The sequence below is a fragment of the Plectrocnemia conspersa genome, unplaced genomic scaffold (assembly GCF_051122295.1).
Source record: "Plectrocnemia conspersa isolate PC_06_02 unplaced genomic scaffold, ASM5112229v1 ptg000001l, whole genome shotgun sequence".
NCBI lineage: Eukaryota > Metazoa > Arthropoda > Insecta > Trichoptera > Polycentropodidae > Plectrocnemia > Plectrocnemia conspersa.
In genome coordinates this window covers 187,541-209,290 of record NW_028277165.1, presented here as the reverse complement: position 1 = coordinate 209,290, position 21,750 = coordinate 187,541, and the positions used below count along the sequence as shown (strand labels likewise).

Below are 21,750 nucleotides of genomic sequence, written 5' to 3'. Positions count from 1 at the left end.
TTCCAATTTAATTATATGACATTCGTGATTTAACGACTGAAAATCAATCGTTCAAGGGTGTTCGATTTATTTTTTATATTGGAGACTGTCCTTTAATAGCAATCTTTTGAAAATTTCTGGTATTCTTAAACTTAAAATATATACGTGTCGAATAGTTTTTAAACAGCTATGTCCCTAAATATGTAAATAATTTTTAATTTATTTTAAAATTGTCATAATAATATTCGTTTATTTGTGTAAATAAAATCGGGTCGGTTTCCTCACGCATGCGCGTTAAACGAATCTGAGTGTGGTGAGTAGGTTGACGCGAGTTTGACGTTTGAGTGGCGGCCGTTGTTATGAGGCGTTTGAAAATGTTTTCAACGGACTCTCCCGTGGGAGAAGTGGTGGCTCTCGCGGACGACGAGCGCATGTGGGCCGTCATCTTGGCCGGAGACGACCCTTCGGAGTCGAAGACGAAGGCTAAGGTCGACGCCTTCCTGGCGCGCTCCCGAGCCGAAGTCGTTCCCGGGAGTTCGCCGGTGTTGCGGGAGTTCTCCCGTCAGCTAGCTAGCTACTTCCGCGGAGAACTGCGCAGCTTCGAGCTGCCCGTTTTCGCCGTCGGCACCGACTTCCAAAAGGTACGGTACGATCGCTCGAATTTGCGGTCATCGCGCTAATCGCGGGTAGTTTCCAGGAAGTTTGGTCTGCGGTGTCCGGAGTCCGCTACGGCTGCACCGTCACCTACGCCGACTTGGCCGAGAGGTGCGGCCGGAAGAGGAGCAGCTGCAGAGCCGCGGCCGGAGCCGTAGGAGCAAATCCTCTACCTCTAGTAGTCCCTTGTCACCGCATAGTCGGAAGCGGAGGTACCCTGGGCGGATTCGGAAGCGGAACTCGCACGAAGCGGTTTCTCTTAGACCTAGAGGCCGACTTCTCGGCCGCTCAGTGTCGGCGAGGCCGCGCGACCGCTAGCTCGTCTCCGAAACCATGAGGGCCGTTTCGCTGCTTCTGTCGGCGCTAGTCTGCGCGTCTTCGGCTCAGTCCGTCGTCGACGAGAGCGCCTACGACGCGAACGAGCTCGCCTGCTTGGCCAAGAGGCAGTTCTGGGCGAGAGGCGGATGCCACGCGCTGGGCGAGAAAGGCCCTTGCGCTGCAGGGGAACTGCTACTGCTCGACGCCGCCGAGGACGAGCCGAAGCCGATCTGCAAGCCTAATCGATGCAACGGGTCAGAGGTGAGATATTTTTATTGTGTAAAATATTTTTTATTCAAATTTACCGCATTTTTTACTTTTATAATGGTAGATTAAATATTGCGATATATAATTACCATGCACCTTTGTTAAATTAGGTAATTCATTATCGTCAATTTCTTCATTTCCATATTTATTTTGAATTTCATTATATTTCCATAAAACTTTAATTTTATTTTTAGTTGCATATTTTTACAATCGACAATACGACTTTTAAGTTTTTTTAACCCTTCGGTTGCCGAGCCTTTTACGAATCGTGACAGTCAAAGTAAATAAGGAAGAATCTATAGCGAAATGTTTTTATAAATTACAACGTTTAAGTTTATATTTTTATTATTATATAATAAGATGACGTTGTAACGCGGCGTCACTGCGACAAACATTTGTCTACAACAGGGGTCAGCAACCTTTTCACTAAGGCGGGCACCCCAACTACTCTGCTACAATGAAGGGCACTTTGCCAAAAAATACTAATTGAGTGTGTTTTACATTGAAAACATATTTATTTAAAAAAAATTAATATACAAATCTCTTGTACAAAAAAAATTGGAATTTATTCTCACTTTGACTATTTCTAGTGAATGTTTTTATTCTTTTTATTGTAATTTTATTAAATTTAATATTTCCGTTAAAATATCTTTTAGTTTATTTTTAATAATCACATTAATAATGCAATTTATAGATTTTAAATGGAATTCTGGTGACGAATATAAATATATATATATATATATATATATATATACATATATATATATATATATATATATATATATATATATATATATATATATATATATATATATATATATATATATATATATATATATATATATATATATATATATATATATATATATATATATATATATATATATATATATATATATATATATATATATATATATATATATATATATATATATATATATAAATAAGTTCACTTTTCAACCTCGTAAAATAAAAAAACGTTCCATACGAGCGTTGAAGTGATATAAAAAGCGGTTATGGAAAATTCTTTTCGTATTCCTTAGAAATCACGTTTGAAAGTGCCATAATTTTTAAATTAGCAATAACTTTAAAACGATCGGTAGTATTCGTGAAAATTGTTTCTAGTATTTCGAAATATCGAGCTTTATACCTCAACTTCAGACCTTGTATATTATCATCGTGATTTCTTTCTCTATGTAACTCTTCAATCCTGTCCCATAATGAGTCAAAATCTTCTTTTTGTTAATCAAAAATTTGTATATCAAATGTTTTTTTTTGTAAAATATTCTAAATAGCCAATTTTCTATACAACCACATTAAGTGCCAAAAGAATATTAATGTGATACTTGGCATTGCAAATCTTCGGCTAATTTGTTAAAATCCGGCAAATAACTGAAAGTTCCTGTTCCGACAATTATCTAAGTGTATTATCTTTATTTGGATTTCAAAAAATTCATGTTTGAAAATTGCGATTCACATTAATATGTTGTTATTTTTTTAAATAATAGATATGTATTATTATTATTATCTATATTCCCAAATTCCGAATGTTTCATATATCATTTTTAAAATATGTATATGACTTCCAACTCCAAATCTTCTTCATTACTAGTTTTAGAATGTGATACAATTTTGCAGACACAAAGGTTTTCGACAACTTTTGTAAAAAAGTTGTCAAAAACCATCTTTATAATGATACATAATTGGGTAGTGTCAGATACATATATCGGTGGACTCAACTAATTGCAAAGAAAAAAATACACTTCTATGCCGTGACTCAATGTTATTTCCAATATATTCGATTCTCCGGGTTGTTCTTTGTAAATATTGTTTGTATATATTTTATGAAGCTAGCGGCGGGCACTTTAATAACCCTTCGCGGGCACCAGGTTTCCGATCCCTGGTCTACAATATACTTCATAAAGATAAATAACCAAACGATTCAAAAACATATTTCCGTTACGTAGCACATTAGCGCGGATTAGTCATCAGTTGTTAGAAAACCCACATCGAGCTATTTTTACGCTTATCATGACGTACTTTTTTTTAATCACTTACAAAGTAAATTTTAGTAATACTTATTGAAAAGAAGCACGCCATTGTATCTATTTAAGTAGTAATAATTTTAAACGTTTCTTCGTAGATGTTTTTAAACGATTGAGTTCCGAATAATTTATTGTGATTTTTTTGCTATAAGAAACAAAATTTATAGAAGGCTGCCAAAAAACAAGGGCTAAATAATTAGCTCGCGTCATGGTGATAAAATTGTGACAATGAGCAAATATTTTAATAACAAAATATAAATTAAAATCATCGATAAAAAATAGAAGAGGAACATTAGAGTATATAAAATGTGTAAAAAATAATAAATCTCGTAGAAGCGATGACATTGTACTGATTAAAAGATATCGACACTCCAAGGCTGTAATCGATGCAATTATAAAAATATATTGTATAAATGCAGAAGCATTGCCAAGTCCTCGGTAGTTTATGCGTATTATATAATTCATAAATGGAAGATTATTTTTTTAATGATTACGTAGGAACAGGGATATTTCACCAAAGTAACAAAAATCAATATAACGGATTTCGGCAACTGAAGGGTTAACGTTGGGTTCGTTGGTTAAGTCGTGACACAGTGCTAAATTTGCATGTGTATATAACATAAAAAGCGCGTGTTTTTTATGGAAATTATTTTTTGCCACTTGAACTCCCGAGTGTATAATAGCATTTTGATATTTATTTGCGCGTCCACTTGGCACGAAGAGTTCCATTTTTTACAATTCAGGATTTTGATTTTTCTATTTATTTATTAGAAATACTATGGCCATCATGACTCGATAGGTTTCCCAAATGCATTATCATAACCTTTTTTATTTATTAGAAATCAGACTATCGAGATGTTAAAAAAGAGCTGACGCACGATTATAAATAGCAGTTAACTCACTAATGTCTATAATTTTTTTTTGGTAATGTTTAGTCCATATACTATATTTTTAAATTATATTTTTTATTTTAAATATTTCCACGATGCGTATTTTAGTAAAACTGAAAAAAGCAATATTTTTTTCAAAATATAAAACATAATTAAAATATTATATAAAAAGTCATGCAACATATACTATCAGTTACATTTTCCGTTCGGATGTTAAGATACTGAAGTTTAAAGCGGAATCGTAATTGCCTCATATGCTTTTCGTTGTCGTTAATTATAAAACGAACGAGTACAAAGAAATACGTACTTTATAATTAAATACGAGCTACCGGTTTACAACCGTTTTCTAGTATTAAGGAAAAACCTTGTTAAAATAAAGGAAAAAAATAAGTAACTATTTAAAATTATTAAGTTTAAGTTATACACAGCAACTTACTTATACTGACAACATTGAGCAGCTGAAATTGAAATTTGTACTTCTAAAGCAGAATTGAGGCATTTTGCGCACATACATAAATTCATGTTTAGTACGTACTATGGTCTCGAATATTTATGTAGTATTTTTCCAGTGCGAATTTGGTAGTGTTGTTTAATTGACCATTCTAAATTGTTTAGGGTTGAATCTCGGAAGCGTCTTCCTCCGCTCCCCCCCCCCCTATCTGTGTCGCATCTTTTATATTGCTGATTCGAAACAGCTCTGACAAATCACAAATGAGAATGTTGATGTATCAATTGCATCACTGCTTGAACTCACCCATAAAATATGTTTACGCATTAAAAGTGAAACTTTCAGATGAATATTTTTGGCGATCATTAACAAAGGGAATAAAAATAACAATAGTCTTTTGCGCGGGGTAGAACGCATTGTTTATTGCGCATCCTTTTCATACAAAAGGGTGGGGGAGTTTTAGTACTTATGGGCGATTACGAGTGAAAAACATCTCGGGACGGATGTGATAATAAGTGGTTTGTGTTATGTTAACAATTATTAACGCAATTATTTAGTCCCGATAAGGCCTGCGGAAATGAGGTGGGGAGGGGCTCAACACAAAATATTTTATTTTAATGCAGCAAAATAAATAAATAATATGTTCAGTTTCATGTGGTTATTCCTAAAAGAAAAACAGTCTCGAATCTATCCCGAAAATATTTTTTAAAATATGTATATCATTTCAGTAAAATTCAGTCCATTTGTTGTTCAAATCCAAACCTAACTTAATGAAAGTTTTAAAACTAATTATCATTGCTTTCATTGGAATCATTGTTTTCTCAGGGCCCGGGTTCTCTCTCTTCTTTTTGTTAAAGCATACTTTCGAGACGAGTTGATATTTCTTTTTATTTGTTCGAAATGATCGTTAGAATGACCCCAAAGTTAATTGTGCAGGTAGTTGTATCAACTTATTTTTGTTTTTATAAAATGTTTAATACGTAATCTGGTATTTGTTAGAACTTATACAAAAAACAACTTTTGTAAAACTCGTTAATAAAACTGGGGTCTAGTCGTCCCCCTTTTCGGATAGCGTGTATTTTTTCTACCTTCCGTCCGCTAAGGGTTATTTTATTTGGTGGGAAAAACCACACATTTTCTCATAAATTGCATTTTACTATAAAAAGTAGTAACACACTCGAATAATCCGCACGTGATAGACGATACACAAGACCGCGCCAGCTTGCTACTATTGCTTCTTTTAAGAGTATGGTCAAGGAAAGATATTTATATATAAATTCGATGGCGATAAAATGCATTTTAAACATGCTCCAAATGAAAATATAAATTAATTTTACTATTATATTAAGTTTTAGTTCATTAATTTGAATTTGGGGTTTCTTTGTACCCCATACCGATTTTCTATCCCATTTTCGAGGTATCGGAACGCGAGGGTTGATAGTGTAGCGCGCAATTTTTTTTTTGTCTTATGCTTGAGTGATCGAGGGCTTATCGCGGAATGTTTTTATGTATAATTTTCATGTAGTGATGTATTTAAATCGCCTATTTATTGCTTGTGTAGTCTTTTTGTAATTTTATTACTTTCACGGGTATATGTGACGCGTTATTTATATTAAACATATTTTAAAATATCTGATTTATAAGTTAAATTATATGATAAAAATATTTATTAGTTTTGTACAGTCGGTTTATCTACTAGCGATCAGCGATCCGTACTGACTGGTTTGACCCGAAATAAGACACTATCTGGCCCGGTTGTACGTTATGCTTATCGAACAATAATATTTTGTACATAATAATTATTAACTGTAATAAAAAAAACATGGTTGAGTCGCTTCATATCCGAATAGATCGGACGGGTCAGGTCGGAAGAGGGCCGGATACCGGCAGGCTCGCGGTAACGATCGATGTTAACTACTAAAATATAAAAAAAAGTTTGTGCCGAAATATAATTAATGATATATTTGTATTCATAAATAATATAAAATAATAATGTTTATTTAGGTAATATAGCTAATTGATACATAATAATACAAATATATACTAAATAATACACTAAACATATAAAATTTTATGGATTTATGCCCATAGACCTCGCGGCCAATGAGATCTTGGTGTGAATCTAGTAAGACTTTTTATTTATATATATTTACACGAGTGCGACGAACGATTGTCGGCGAGACGTTTCCTCGAGCGGTAGTGAAGCTGTCGCTTGTGGATGATCCTCAGGGTTCTTGTGGCTGCTTGCAGCGAGCGTCAGGAGGTAGTTCTTTTGCGGCGAGTTGTTCGGGAGTTCCAGGTCGTCTCTTAGCGTCTGTCGATGGGGGCGTGTCTGCTGGTCTCTTCGAGTGGCTGCTGGTGACTCTCACTCTCCAACTGTCTGTCTCTCTGGCTGTCTTCCTCTGACTGTCTGTCTCTCCTCATCGGAGCCCGGGCTTATATGCTTTAGGGGTTAAAGGTTTGCTGGCCAATCGCATACGTTCAGCGATCTTCCAGCCAATCGCTGCAGTCGCTTCGTAGAACGGCAAAATACATCTACGTCTTTAGAAAGCGACGCTCGCTCGTCCAAGGTCACGGTTAAAATTGTATCATCATCGAGTTTCAATTTTATTATTGCTTACTTCAATAATAAAGTAGAATTATTCCCGTCTCGTTAATATATATTTCAAGGCATTTGCCCTTTTTTCGTATGTGTAATTACATCTGGGAAAAATTGAAATGTTTTTTAACCGCTTCCAAATAAAAGAAAGTACATTTGAGTATATACATATAAAGCAATAATATTTTCAATATCCATCGCTCGTGCGAAAGTCACGACGACGCTTTCGGCGTTAACTACGAGGAGCTGGAAAACTTGGAGCGTAAGATATAAATAATTTTTATTAGGATTATGTGCGTTTATTAAATGTTTGTATACATATTATGCCTAAAGACCGTCGCGACGTATCGAAGAAGCTTGTCAAATCATAATCTCTCGCTCCTTTCGCAGGTGTGGTGGGCGCCGACCGAGCGCTGCACGAGCAAATCTAAGGCCAAGATTGAGAGCTGCCGTTCCGACCAGGACGTGGGCGTGGATGTCTTCGGAGACGCGTCCTGCGTCTGCGCCAAGGGCCGAGCGCTCGTCGGCAGTCGTTGCTTCGAGTGCTACCAGAGGGGACCTTGTCGAAGAGGCGAGGTGGTCGCGGCCGGGCCGGACGGTGAGGGCGTCTGCGTCCGCGACCGGTGCGTCGACCGGAACCGCGGTAGGCGGACGAACGAGTATGCGCCGATGGAGGGTAAGGGTCAGTGCTACCAGTTGGGCGGCGCGGAGCCTTGCTCGGCTTTTAACGCGCAGTCCCGCTTCGTGGTGAACCCGGTGGCACTGGTGCCGAGGTGCAGCAGCGACGACTTCACCCTGCACTTGATCGACGCGCCGCTGTTGTGCCGCCTCGACGACAAAGGAGAGTGCCGCGAGGAGGTGGAGGTGCAGCGCGAGGACCGCATCGCCTACCTGGCTAGGATCAAACGAGACCTCGCGCGTCGCAGGAAAAAGTCCCAAAATCAATAGGTCGAACGGTGAGTTTTTACTACATGTTTATTTTAATTTTATTGTAATTATTAGTTAAATATAGTACATTTAAATTTTATTTTAAAATTATTTACTCGTATTATTATTGTATGCAATACCACGTAAATATTCTATGGTATTTTCTTTGGTCAACTTTTTCGTAACGTCTATAGTTCTCTCATAATCAACATTATAGCTTTTTTAAATTTTTCTGAGACTGAGACTGGACGACTTGAACTGCTGCCAAAGTTCAATTGCAGTTTCCGACGAAATGCTTCGATTAAATTATTGGTCCTATCGCTTCCGTTTAATGTTCTATGATCTATGATAAACAGACTAAGACCCCCAGTTCTATAATAGACTATTGTTTCTTAGGCGATCTATATAGGCGTTCGTAAATCATTCTAAAATTGGTTTTAATTCATTGGATAAATGATTTTCCAGTTCAGCAATACATATGTTGTTCTGGAATGAAAGCAAGTGAAGTAATCATTTCGGAATTTAAAACGAGTTGCGTATGTATTAGAATTGTATCCAGTCAAAAGTGTGTATCAATATTTATATTTTCGGGATCAAGTAATGGCCACACTTAAATTTTATCAAATAAAATAATTTTGTTTATTAAACAAAATAAAAAAGGTTTCGATGTTCTGATTCAGAATCAGCTGAAAAAAACGTTCTAATTACGATGGACTCGATTCATAATTTAAATATTCTACAAGAATAATTATTTCTCTAATTTTTAAATCTAATTGAATTATCCATTTATGAAAAATAGAAACAAATCACACGGATTGACTCGTTTCTAGAAAATATGACTAATATTTGAAGAGCATTTATTTATTTGATTTTCGTATTTTTCAGCACGGCAACACCGGCGTTGACAGTTCGCTGCGGAGCTGTCAGTCGGTCAGTCGGTCAGTCGTCAGGATGGCGGCGGCGGCGGTGGCGACGGACGCGGAACTCGCGCTCGGCATCGATTTGGGCACGACGTCGGTGAAGGTATGCGTGTGCAGCGCGGACGGTCAGATCGTAGCCAAACAGAGCAAGGACGCGGCGGCAGACGTGCCGAGCGAGCAGGGCGTCAAGGGCAGCAAGCAGGACGTGCCGAAGCTCGTGTCGGCGCTGCACGGCTGCGTCTCGCGGCTGCCCAAGGAGCTGATGCGGCGCGTGACTAGGATCGGCGTCTGCGGCCAGATGCACGGTGTCCTGCTGTGGCGCACCGAACCGCGCGCCTGGGAGGCGGTCGAGAAGGACGGGGCGCTGGTGAGGTACGAGGCGGTGCGCGACGCCGTGTCCCACCTCTACACCTGGCAGGACAGTCGCTGCGGCGAGGAGTTCCTCGCGTCGCTGCCCTCCTCACGATCGCATCTGCGCTGCTATTCGGGCTACGGCTGCGCCACTCTCGCATGGTTCGCGCGCCACAAGCCCGAGAAGCTGGCTGCCTACGACCGCGCCGGCACCGTGCAGGACTTCGTGGTGGCCGCGCTGTGCGACCTGGACGCGCCTCGGATGTCGGCGCAGAACGCGGCCAGCTGGGGCTACTTCGACGTCGAGGAGAACCGCTGGAACGAGGAGGAGCTGTCCGAGGCGGGCTTCCCGGTTCGCCTGCTGCCCGAGGCGGTCGAGAGCGGCTCCGTCGCCGGGCGGTTGAGCCGGTCCTGGTGCGGAATCCCCCGAGGGGTTCCCGTGGGCGCTGCGCTGGGCGACTTGCAGTGCTCCTTCCTGGCGACGCTGGAGGGTCCGGGCGACGCCGTGCTCAACGTGTCCACCTCGGCGCAGCTCGGCTTCGTCGTCCCCTCGGCCGCCGAGGAGCGGTTGCCGTACTTCGGCGGGCGGTATCTGGCCGCGGCGGCCTCGCTCAACGGCGGCAACGCGCTCGCCGCCCTCGTCAAGACGCTGCAGCAGTGGTGCGGAGAGCTGGGTCGTCCGGTGCCGCAGTCCAAGGTGTGGGAAAAGCTCATCGAGCTGGGCGGCGCGGCCGACGCCGAGTCGTCCCTCAAGATCAGTCCGCTGCTGCTGGGCGAGAGGAGTCGGCCCGACGCCTCCGCCTCGGCGACCGGAGTCAACCTGTCCAACCTCTCGCTGGGCAGCGTGTTCCGGGCGACCTGCGAAGGCCTCGTCGATAACTTGCACTCGATGATGCCCAGAGAGACCCTGGTGGAGGCGGGCGTGACTCGGATCCTCGGCAACGGCTCGGGCCTGTCGAGAAACCCTGTGCTGCAGAAAGCGGTCGAGCGGCGCTACGACCTGCCACTCGTCTTCACGTGCGGGGGCGACGCAGCCAAAGGGGCAGCCGTCTCCACGTTCGGCGACTCTTTCCAATTCGACTAGTCTCGTCTCGTATTCGTATTTCTCGTTCCGAGCCTTTCATTTCAAATTAACTAACTGCAGTTCAAATATTAACCCATTGAGGAGTATAGTATCGATCTTTCACTGTTTTCAACAGACATAACGTAAAAATATTTTATAATAATCTTATAAAAATTTAATAATTTTGTCTCTGAATTGCCTAACTTTTGAATCTATTTAAAAAAAATAATTATGTTGGAATACAAACGCCATACTTTGTCCGTCTTTTTCTAATTTATCGACAAGCTATGAAATCTATTAAACTTTCTTCACTCGTAATAGACTTACTATCATTAATAACTACATATCAAATAATTTGGCACATTTGTTCGCAATGCTAGTTCCATACTAAGGAAAAGTATTTCGTTTCTTCAACTCTAGAACTAACTTCTTTTCGAACATGATTTCCAATGAGCGAGAGAAATTTGATAGTTTAGTGAATTCCTTGAGAGGTAAATTGTTTTACGCACAAAATAAAATACCATCTTTAAAACACGCAAGACACGTTTAAAATATTTCTAAAATTTTATTCCTGTAACAAAAATATCCTTTCATCCTCCGAGGCAAATTTCTGATATCTTCAGTCCGTGTTCAATTATAATACATTTTATATTATTGGTGAAGTTGGATCGTTGAAATTAATAGATATCCATTTTATCTACCCCTCCTTCGTTTCGATCTTCAATGCCAATTATTTCTCTAAATTCTATGTTTTCTTGAACCTCAAGAGTTTGTATCGTCTGCACTGTTTTGAGTCGTTTCATTCGAGTTTACTTCATCTTTTATATTCAACACTACTGGGTTTTCTCGATGAAAAAAAATAAAATGATAAGAAACACGAAAAACTTGAAAGAACACTTGGCGATGATCGTATTATGCAAACCGCCAATCAGTGAGCTATAGCTGTATATCGATCTCGAATACTTTCCTGGGGGATTTGTTCTTTAACAATTGTATTAAATTTTCCTCTCTTCGTTGTTGAAATATCAACTCTTATATTTATCCGTTTAATCGAAATTTATACACTGGTCGAAACTAACGAAAAAATCATCCAAGATGTCTGATTAATAAATATCGAATCGGAATCGATAATATTTATTCGTTGTCTATAAATAAAATTAAATCAAACCGAGATATATATACTCCATATTTCAGCGAGAAAGGAGTAATAAAAGTGACGATTGCTACGTGTTTAAAAAATTATACGTTAATTATGAACCAACTGCAAATTTGTAACAGTTCAATCTATAATAGATTAGATTACCGAGTGCTATTTAGAAAAGCAATCCTCGGCCAATTATTTTTTTTATTTTTAACGAATTGAAAGGCTCGGAGCGTTGTGCGACGATTTAAAGAGACGACAAATTTTGCAATTATCTCTATTGAAAAATTGCCCATCCGCTTGGCGCGCGAGCGACGACGTCCGTCTTCGTTTCCGACTATCTCGTGCGATAGGCTATTCTGTTGTTCTTGCTGTGGCGCGTTACAATGCGTCGATATTTATTGTAACGACGAACCGTCTACAAATGTTCACATTCCAGAGCCGCAGTCGCAATTTATATCACCTCAGACGGAACCCGCCGGTTAGACGGAAAAAATTGGCTTTAATCATAGTTACCGTCGGTGCTTTCTAGGTTTAGAATTTACAAATTGAAAATTTTAGAACACAATATGTGATATAGAACTAATCGATTGTTATTATTATTACATTGTTTTTTGTCACAAATTTTATATGTAGAAGCGTCGATTTTTGACAAAATCGATTTTATTTAGACAATAAAATTTATACGATGCAAACTGAGGTTTATGTTTCCGACGCTACCTATATTATTTTTTTCAAACGATTACGTCGATTTTTTTCTTTCTCTTGCTTTACGTCTACTGATAGTTTTGTTTCAGATATTCGATGAACTTCTTCGACTTGCTGCCAATGGATCGATTGGAGTTTCTATGAAAAAATATTTATCACGATAGATATACAAATATAAATCTCAGAGCCCGACTTTAATATTTATTTATATTTGCCTGTTTTGAGTAAGTTTTTTGTAATTAAATTTTGCTTCATTAATTATGTAATATCAAATTTACTGATAATGATGCGTAAGTCGCGATCAAGGTAAAGCTATTTATGTATGCATATGTTAAGCCAAATCAGTTAAATTGCTTACTGCACGAAATAAGAAAAAATTTGCTTAATTCGTGAAAAGTGCAATTCTGTTGCTTCATTCATGAATTGTTTGTTTATTTCGTGCGTTTCTAGCGCTACAGTGGTGTTTCTCGTAACTAGACCAAATGTCATTTTGATTATATAAAAAGCAATCATCAACTACAGTGGTGTTCATCTTCATTTAGAATGGCAAAAACATCTACAACTATAAATAAGCTAGCTAGCGAGTGTGCGAATACCGGACCCTGAACTTTTTGGGTTTTAATTATTATTTTTGCTTCGTTCTGATTTTTTAAAATATATTTTAAAATTTAATAGTTCAAATTAGACATTATTATTTAGGATTTTCGATGATAATCCAAATGGTTCGATATATAAAAAACTACTTAACATTTTCAATTAATTTGAAAATAGGCTTACAACTTGACTAAATATTTCCAGAAGAAAACATTTTATATTATTTAAGATATCTCTAAATATTGTATATCATTTATGAATAAGCTTAAAACTTTGCAAAATAATAATAAAATTTAGCTTAGCTCAGTTTAGCGAAGCTCACGAGACCATTAAATAAATTTCGTTATATTGAATGTAAGGAAGATGATATATTTTTTGTTTATTTTTAATTACCATATTACTACAGCATCAAAATAAGCTCATAAAGTGTACAGATCGTTTTTTGTCCATTTTTAAGGATACTATAATAAACACAATAAAACTTGTTAAAAAAATGTTTTATAAAAAAAGTTTGAGAATCGGCGAAACACATTGAATGTCGCTTGTGAACACATCCAGCGCACGCCAAGTCATAGACGAACTTAATTGGAAGAAATATTGTGTCAAGTTGTAACGTCATTCTTAAATTCGGTTTAAAATATTTCGTCATACTGAGATCAGCTTTCGTTACAATGAAAACAGTTTGTATAAAAGTTTATCGGGGCAAATTGAAAATTCGTTATACTAGGAATTTCGATATTTCGGTATTCGTTACAAAGAGATTTCACTGTATTACGTTTTGAAATAGGTTTGCAACTTGACTAAATATTAATAAAACAAAAAATAACAAAATGTTTTCAACATAAAAATAATATTAAAATGTAACATTTTGTATCAATTAAAAGTAGGTTTACAGTTTAAATTAATATTAATAATAATTAGCATCGGTTACACATCCGCTCAAAAATATGACTGATATTAAAACATATTTTTTACACCCTACTGACGCTACTACACAATCGATCACCTATAGTTAGTGCAATTTAAGCAATTATAAGTCATTGATTGTGTTTTAGCGTATTTTAGGTGTTTGAGGGCCCGTTTTAACGCTGCATATAATACAATTTTATCACAAACTAAAATTTTAGTAATAAGATAGTTTTTTGGTTACGCCATAAGTTACTTTATAATTAAAAAAGTTGTTTATATGTTTTATGTGTAAATATAAAAGTCAGTTTTTAATTATATTTACTAATTAGAAAGAAACAAACTGAAAATTTCAAGCACCTAAACTATTATTTTAGACCAAAAGTGGATATGCGCTTTAAAAGTATTATTAATTTTGAAACTTTTGTCTATTTTATATTCAAAAATATTTTGATTTATATATTTTTTAAAGTAAATGTTTTTTCTGCGCAGCATTATATATTTTAATAATTAATAAGTGCAAAAAGTTTTCTCTGTATTTAAAATTAATAATAAATTAAACATATTTAAAATCTATAATAAATTAAGAATTTTTAAAATCGATAATAAAATAAAAATTATTTTAAAGGTTGAAAAAAATATTTTTCAACCTTGAAATTTCCTTATCTTGAAATTTTATTCTGAAAGTTTATAATTTAAAAAATATTTAAATTAATGTTATACAATTTTATGTGGTTTCCTTTCGAAGGCGTCAGTAAGAGGGAGTTTTGCAAATGTTTTTGGAAATGTTTTTTCAAGCGAAATTGTAAAAATTCTCTGAAAACTAGAACTTTAAATTGCCTACGTTTGCCAAAATTTGAATAATAGCATATTTTTTCTGTATAGAGAAGCTAATACAAATCCACATTATTTATATTAGATTTTAAATCCCGTATAAACTAAACATATTTTATAAAATCATTTTTTAGAATTTGATGTTTTTTATATATATTTTGATAAGTCTTTTACAATTTAAATCGATAAAATCAAGTGTTTTAAGGATCCCGGAGACGATCAATTGTGATTGATCAATCGTACGTGATTGACGATTTCGAATGATGCGAGATTGATGGTGCGTCAATCGCTATGACTCATTCGGTTTGTTGCGCCGTCGAAGCAAGTCGTATCCAATCTGTCAAATTTTTTTGATGCATCCCCAGAGTATATCCGGAATGGTTGATAACGGACGCAGATATGGCATTTCTTGCAATTGCTCTTGCGGTTTCTACTCAAAAAAAAATTGAAAAGAATCAGACGATAATTATAAAAATACTATTGTTGCACAATAATAAATAAATAGTAAGTTAATAATTGATATGAATTTTCTCCTCGTACCTTGGAAATGATAATAATGGAAACGTGTGAGGCTATATTCTAAAAATTAAGAGAATGTTTTTTTTTATTAATTTACTTAGCTAATATAACTAATTGTTTATACACTAAACACTAAATAATTATAATTATCGTCTGATTCTTTTCAATTTTTTTCTGACGCACGGACGCAGCATCAATCTCGCAACATTCGAAACCGTCAATCACGTACGATTGATCAATCGCAATTGATCGTCTCCGGGATCCTTTACAATTTAAATCGTTAAAATCAATTTCGTAGTTCGTTCTCAAGCGCGCCCAGAACAGGTACTCCCCTTTCAAATTTGCTTACATGTGACAGCTCTTCTGTCATCTGGCAAACGCTCGCTGCGCTCAGCGTTGTGCAATTAAATAAACAGTGAAATACGTTATAAACACAGCATTTTTCTTACAAAGTGTCAATTGAAGATGATTCAAAGTGATGTTGCATTGGAATAGACTATATAATTAAAACTATAAATTATAAGTGTGCCAGTAAGTGTTTGGTTATATGAATAATATATCACGCTTATTCTAACAAAATTACTATTGACTTTCTAGGATCAAATATTAAAAGACAAACAGCGGTGATCAAATATTAAAAGACAAACAGCGATGGGTAATTAAAGGTATACATACCAAAGTTAATTAAACATATTACAATGCTAGTAATAATGAAAAATCTCGTATTGGTGTAAAGAAAAGGTTACATTTTACCCACTACATAGTATCGTTTACAGTTAATTTTCAGAATCAATGATAGATATAATAACATTTACGTATAGCAAACAATTCATATATGACATATTGCAACAATTTTGTAGAAGATGAAGAGATGCCAATCTATGTGTTTAATCCTCTACAGTAACTTCCGTCAATTTTGTTCTTCGTTTAAATTTTATTTATGGATTATATTAGTAGTAATAATGTGTTCAATGTTTACTCTTGATAAGGGTGTTATTGTTTTTTAATTATTTTTCAGAAGCAATGATGGAACAATTTGATGACCTATATGGCTACAACGTAGAATTGGTATATATAAACAAAGAGTGAATCTTCTCATGTTGAAGACACTGTCAGCAAGTATTATCTTTTTATAAAAAACATACTACATAAGTTTGATGTAACTGAATATCTTGAATTTTGCTATTCCGAAAGGAGAATGATGGCACAGAACAAAAATTGAATAAAAACCATGACATATACATATTTTGCCACATCGGAACTAAAAACAACCCACTCTTAGATATTTTGGCTATCGATTATTCCAGGTATGCAATCACATATTTATAATCATTGTAAAATGTCGTCTATTAGATAATATCCATGAAACTACACATATGTATATTGCGAGCCGTCACTCGGAACGGAACGTTCTAGGTGAATTTTTTTGCTGCAATAATGGTTTTAATTTATTTTCTTGTAACCAAGCTTTTAAGTTAAATAACCGACTGCATAACAATCATTGTCACGCAATCGTCGTAAAAGATAGTATCCCAAAATATCAACAGATAAAACATACGTTTTATCTATACTTTCTTTATTCTACAATCTTCATATGTACTAAGTATATATTACATGTTCACGTTTAAAACGTACCTGGTTCAGTCAAATTTAAGGTATATATGCATTAAATTGGAAGCAATGATAATGTTTGTGTATTATAAAAGGAAAAACTCACTTTTCGGTCTCGGAGCCCGTCGCCGGGAATTCAAAATTTGAAGATTTCATTACGAAGATTGTTTTATGATTGTTTATCTAGTTTAATCAATGTATTCTTCTAATCCTCAACACATTGTGTATATATTTAATTTTTATGGTTATAACACACCTAGTTAATTTGCAATCCGATTATTTATATTCAGTCAAATGACGAATTAATGAAAATTATTGTTGCGTAGCAAAATTTTATTATTAAATAAAAATTATTTAAAACTGTTGTCATGGTTCTGTCGGCCATCTTGTTTTATATTTGAATGCTTCTTTTTCATTGGTCGAAACAACAGAACGCATTACCGGCAGCTCGAAACTCAATTGGAGCAAATTCAATTTTTATTATTATAATTAAATATATTTCCTTTGTTTACGTTTATTATTATACACCGTTCATACAAAGCGATACTATTCACAGAGTAAAAAATTGAATGGATAATTTTTCATTTTAAGTTATGCGGCTTAAAACAATTATATTATAAAAGATTATAGATGACATACACGTTTTATTATCATGTATTTTGGACAGGTTAGGTGCGAGAGAACGTTGGTTTGACCCTTTAACATACGTGATGTTTCGCAACTGTCAAAAATGTCATTTGGCTTAGTTCCAAAAAACACAATCAGAACGCTATTATCTCATTGACTTAATGCATGCATATTAGTTTGCCTAATTCATGAATGGAGCAATGGGCTTACACTTTTCATGAATTTGACAAAAAAATGCCCATTTTGGGCAATAAGCGATTTTACTGATTCGCAGTGTATCACAAACATTAATGTTCTAATTAATTCTACTATCTTAGTTTTTACTCATAAATTTTCGGTAAAACTCGTCGTTTTTTTCTTTGACAAAAACGTTCAAATATAATTTTTATGTTTGGTTATGATTTATAATGCATATTTAATCTATAGAAAACTAAGCATATATTGTATTATATATTTTTTTATACAAAATTAAAATGTTTGTTTAGTAGTGATGTATGTACATTTAATCTTTTTATGGCGTGTACGTTTTTTATTTATTTTTTGCGTTTTTTCCAAAACTTGTACAGCTGTGATTGGTCACAATTGAAAGTTGACATAGCTTAACATGTGCACACGACCTTTTTTTTGTTTTATTCATAGAAAGCAATATCGAGGACCTTTAAAAATTAGAAGCTTGTAAATAAAACACTTTTATAATATTTTGACAAAATTAATTTGACGTAACTTCACCCTTATTTATATAAATTCTTGTATTCTGCCTGGCATCGATAAATACAGTGAAAATTTGCTTACCATCTTTTCCAAACAGATTAAATTTGACTGCGTTGGAGAAAGCCACTATTCTCCTATCTTCGACGGTCCAATGGCGATGAGCTGTTGCCCATTCAAGACGATTCTTTTTAATTTTCTTAGTAAATAGTGTTTTTTTTTTTATCGGTTTTCGCGCTTTAAATTCAGCTTCAACCAAACATCTAATAATTTAGAGCCGGCGATAAAACATATTTATAATTATGTTTGAAGCTCTGTTTCCTGATTCGACAGGGTCGGGTATCGGCCGACATGAACATAAAAAAGATGCTCATGCTGAGAAAAAGTAGTACAGGATATAATCAACTATTGTATATATCTGGATTTTTAGTAAAAAAATAATGAAAAATTATGTAATATTTTATATGAATCGATAATCTATGTTTCTACGGTGCTATCTATATAAAAAAGTAAATAAGATCACATTAAAGCCTGAAAACAATTAGAAAAGAATAAATTCAACGATAAGGCTTATTTACTCGGATTATTACGAACACGTAACAAAATGCAAAAAAATACTGCCGGGGCGTTATTAGATATGACCCTGATAAGTGGCTTTGATGCACCATGACAGCGTAATGAAACTACAAACTAAACAAACGTATAAAAAATAAGATTTACAACGAATGCACTTAAGATATATGAATATCTATAGATATTAGTATTAGAGTAACAGATAGCGTCTATGATACACTTATAGCTAATACTTTAGCTGAAGAAATGCGTCACTGGCGCGTCAGTCTATTTGTAATATGTTAAGACTATAAATTTAGAATTCGAACATATGTTACGTTTTTGGAACGAGTAAATATAATATTATTCGTTGAATTTAGATTCGGTGGACGTATGAAATATTATTATAAAGCAATTTGAAATTTAGGAAGTGCCATAGAAGACGTTCTGAAGTCGAATTAAAGAAACTTTCAAAGAATAATAATCGATCGGATGCGGCGCGACTCGTATATGATATAAACAATGATTTTAACCACCAAGCACCGAAGAAAGGAGGTAACGCATAAATTATCAACGTGAATGAAAATCTTATATGAGTTGATATATGATTTAAGAATGCAACAATATTAAAATTTAATAACGCTCAGTAATATATGCACCGTTACACTATTATAAGAATCCATCACTATTTGCCTCTCACCTATTCTTTGTAGGGTTGTGCTCTGTGCTTCTAAACAATCAGTAAATTATCTCATCCTATAAAACGGTTACTTGTTTGCCATTTAAAGAAAATAGTAGTAAAATGTCCCAAATGTTTTAAATTAGAGGTCAATAAAATCACATTCAAAGTACGATTCTTGGCAAAGCATTTTGAATGTCATTCCAAGACATAAATATATTCGGAGAAAGTCTGATCGACCGTCTGCCATCGAGATAAAAAATATTTGTATTATATTTGAACATGCTCATGTGCACTTTCTTCAATGAAGACGAGGCAGTAGCGTAGCTAAGGGGGGGGGGCGCCCCAGGCGGCACTTGCTTGTAGGCGGCATTTTCGCGATTGAAGAACCGTTCGTGTAATGTGGTGCTTAAACTGAATGCCCTATAAAATATATATCCATGAATAGCTAAGATGTATATGTGAAAACAACAGTTTAACAAATGCTGATTTTATTGCCCGGTTGGTCAGAAAATAGCAATAAAATAAACCAGTAAATTCTTTATCACGTCTTTACTGGTTTGCGTAATGACTATAATTTCCGGTGGAATTCTATATGTCATAGCGTGACATTCAATGGCCCTTAATAGCTTTTAATTACACATCTGTATGAACGTTGAATGTAATTTTTTTCCACTTTACTTTTTATCTAATATTTTCTAAAGTAGTCGAATTTATCAAATTTTAATAAAATTATTTACAACTTTCAGTTAATTCCTATCAACGACACTAGCTACCTGAGAGATTGTGATATGTTATTATTTTTAATTTTCTTTTGAATAAGTAAAGCCTTAAGTAGTCCAAACAACGGCCTTTTATGTAGTCTAGTATCTTTACTCCCATTATTATCAAAGTTCTACCAGCATATTTTTATTTATAGAGCTACATTTCTAGGGTATGTAGGAAATTATTAAATTTGTTTTTAAGGTTTTTTAATTGTCAATGTTTTATCATGGATTTTCTTAATATGTGGCCCAAGAATACTACTTCGTGTTCTTAAGAATTCCGATATATCTAGTTAAGTTTTTCCTTTCTCTAATCCCGAGTACACTCACAATATTTTCTATGTTTACGAAGTAAAGTAGAAAATATTATAATATTACGACATTCATGCGTACTAAGTATCCTTAACTAAAGTAAATCATGTTAAACATCAACGATGATTAGTTGATTTTTTCATTTTTACTCGTCCAGATTTTTTTATTCAAATTGGCAAATCGTCTTGCAATAATCAAATGTCATGACTAATTTGTTGATTTTTTACTTGTTTTGAATGATATATTGTAGCGCCTAACCTAAACCATTATGAATACAAAAACGCAATTTAACATAGCGACGGTACGATTTTATGACTTTTGACGTGGATTTTTGACTTCTGGGAAGACATAATTGTGTTTTGCTCTCTCGTATTGAGCAAAATTCGGTTTAGATATGCTTCATTCGATTTATTTAAAGTAGTAATATTGTTGAAAAATCTTAATGTGAACGGTAAATAACTGAACGTTTCCACTGCGACGGCATGATTTTATTGCTTTTGACGTGGATTTTAAACGCGGACCCCTTGAACTTGGCCAGAAAAATGCAAGACATTTAATAAAATACTATGAATTTCCAAAAAATTTTGCCCCCCCCCTCCCTTAAATACAGTTGAAATGGTTACCACTCAAAGAAAATCTAAAAAAAACAGTTTCGAATCTATCCTGAAAACATTTTTTTTAAATTTAGTTTGTTAATTATTATTTATTCTTGTTTTTGTATTAAATTATATTATTTTATTCTTTTACTGAATTTTAATTGCAATATTCTTAAAATATTAGTATTTTTTATATGTCTGTTTCATTGTTGTAAGATAAGTGTTTTATTTTATAAATTAATAAAGCTGTTTATATTTTAATTTTATGTTTTTTTCTTGTATTTATAAGAAAATTAAAGATTTTATTTATTTATTCACTTTTTATTAGAATTGAACAGAATTAGCAACTCATATGAATATCTATCTATTGTATATGTTTCTTTTTGGAATACTGCTTATTACACAATATTACAGACAGAGCCGGTCCTAGGTTATTTGGCACCCCAGGCAAAAACTAAATTTGCACCCCCCCCCCCCCACTATTAATACTATAATAACTCATTACATGAGCTCAAAAATATAATTCAATAAAAGAAATCTAATATTATATTTGACACAATACTCTTTTATGCGATTGTAGGTATTGAAGAATTTGAAGTTTTTTTATGTCGTCATTTTTTATGCGTGAAATAATCTAAAGAGTACACAGCAGGGTGTACAAAAAACTAATCTCCTCGGTGAGATTAGATCACAATGAGAAATGTCAAATGCCAAGTGAGAGTACAAAATGATCTATCA

At 34.9% G+C, this 21,750-nt stretch overlaps 3 protein-coding genes and 1 long non-coding RNA gene across 4 annotated transcripts in view; 3 read left to right on the top strand and 1 right to left on the bottom strand.

The window, feature by feature from the left end:
- Positions 1–1,167, top strand: part of agt (O-6-alkylguanine-DNA alkyltransferase) — a 595,014-nt gene extending 593,847 nt beyond the window's left edge. The window contains exons 2-3 of the mRNA XM_088191280.1: positions 100–620; positions 677–1,167. Of these exons, the coding sequence (XP_088047406.1) occupies positions 339–620; positions 677–970 (576 nt within the window). The 5' untranslated portion in view covers positions 100–338 and the 3' untranslated portion in view covers positions 971–1,167. The remainder of the gene's footprint in view (positions 1–99; positions 621–676) is intronic.
- LOC148238265 (uncharacterized) overlaps positions 1–21,267 on the bottom strand; it is a 47,474-nt gene extending 26,207 nt beyond the window's left edge. The window contains exon 1 of the long non-coding RNA XR_015810566.1: positions 16,208–21,267. This is a non-coding gene — a long non-coding RNA (uncharacterized LOC148238265). The remainder of the gene's footprint in view (positions 1–16,207) is intronic.
- On the top strand, positions 924–8,148 carry LOC148238267 (uncharacterized). Its single transcript, XM_088191256.1, has 2 exons — positions 924–1,212; positions 7,591–8,148. Exons 1-2 carry the CDS (start codon positions 967–969, stop codon positions 8,146–8,148), a joined length of 804 nt encoding a protein of 267 aa, XP_088047382.1. The 5' UTR covers positions 924–966.
- On the top strand, positions 7,591–12,297 carry LOC148238266 (sedoheptulokinase-like). The gene is made up of 2 exons (XM_088191184.1): positions 7,591–8,156; positions 9,013–12,297. Exon 2 carries the CDS (start codon positions 9,079–9,081, stop codon positions 10,480–10,482), a length of 1,404 nt encoding a protein of 467 aa, XP_088047310.1. The 5' UTR covers positions 7,591–8,156; positions 9,013–9,078; the 3' UTR covers positions 10,483–12,297.
- Positions 21,268–21,750: the final 483 nt, after the last annotated feature.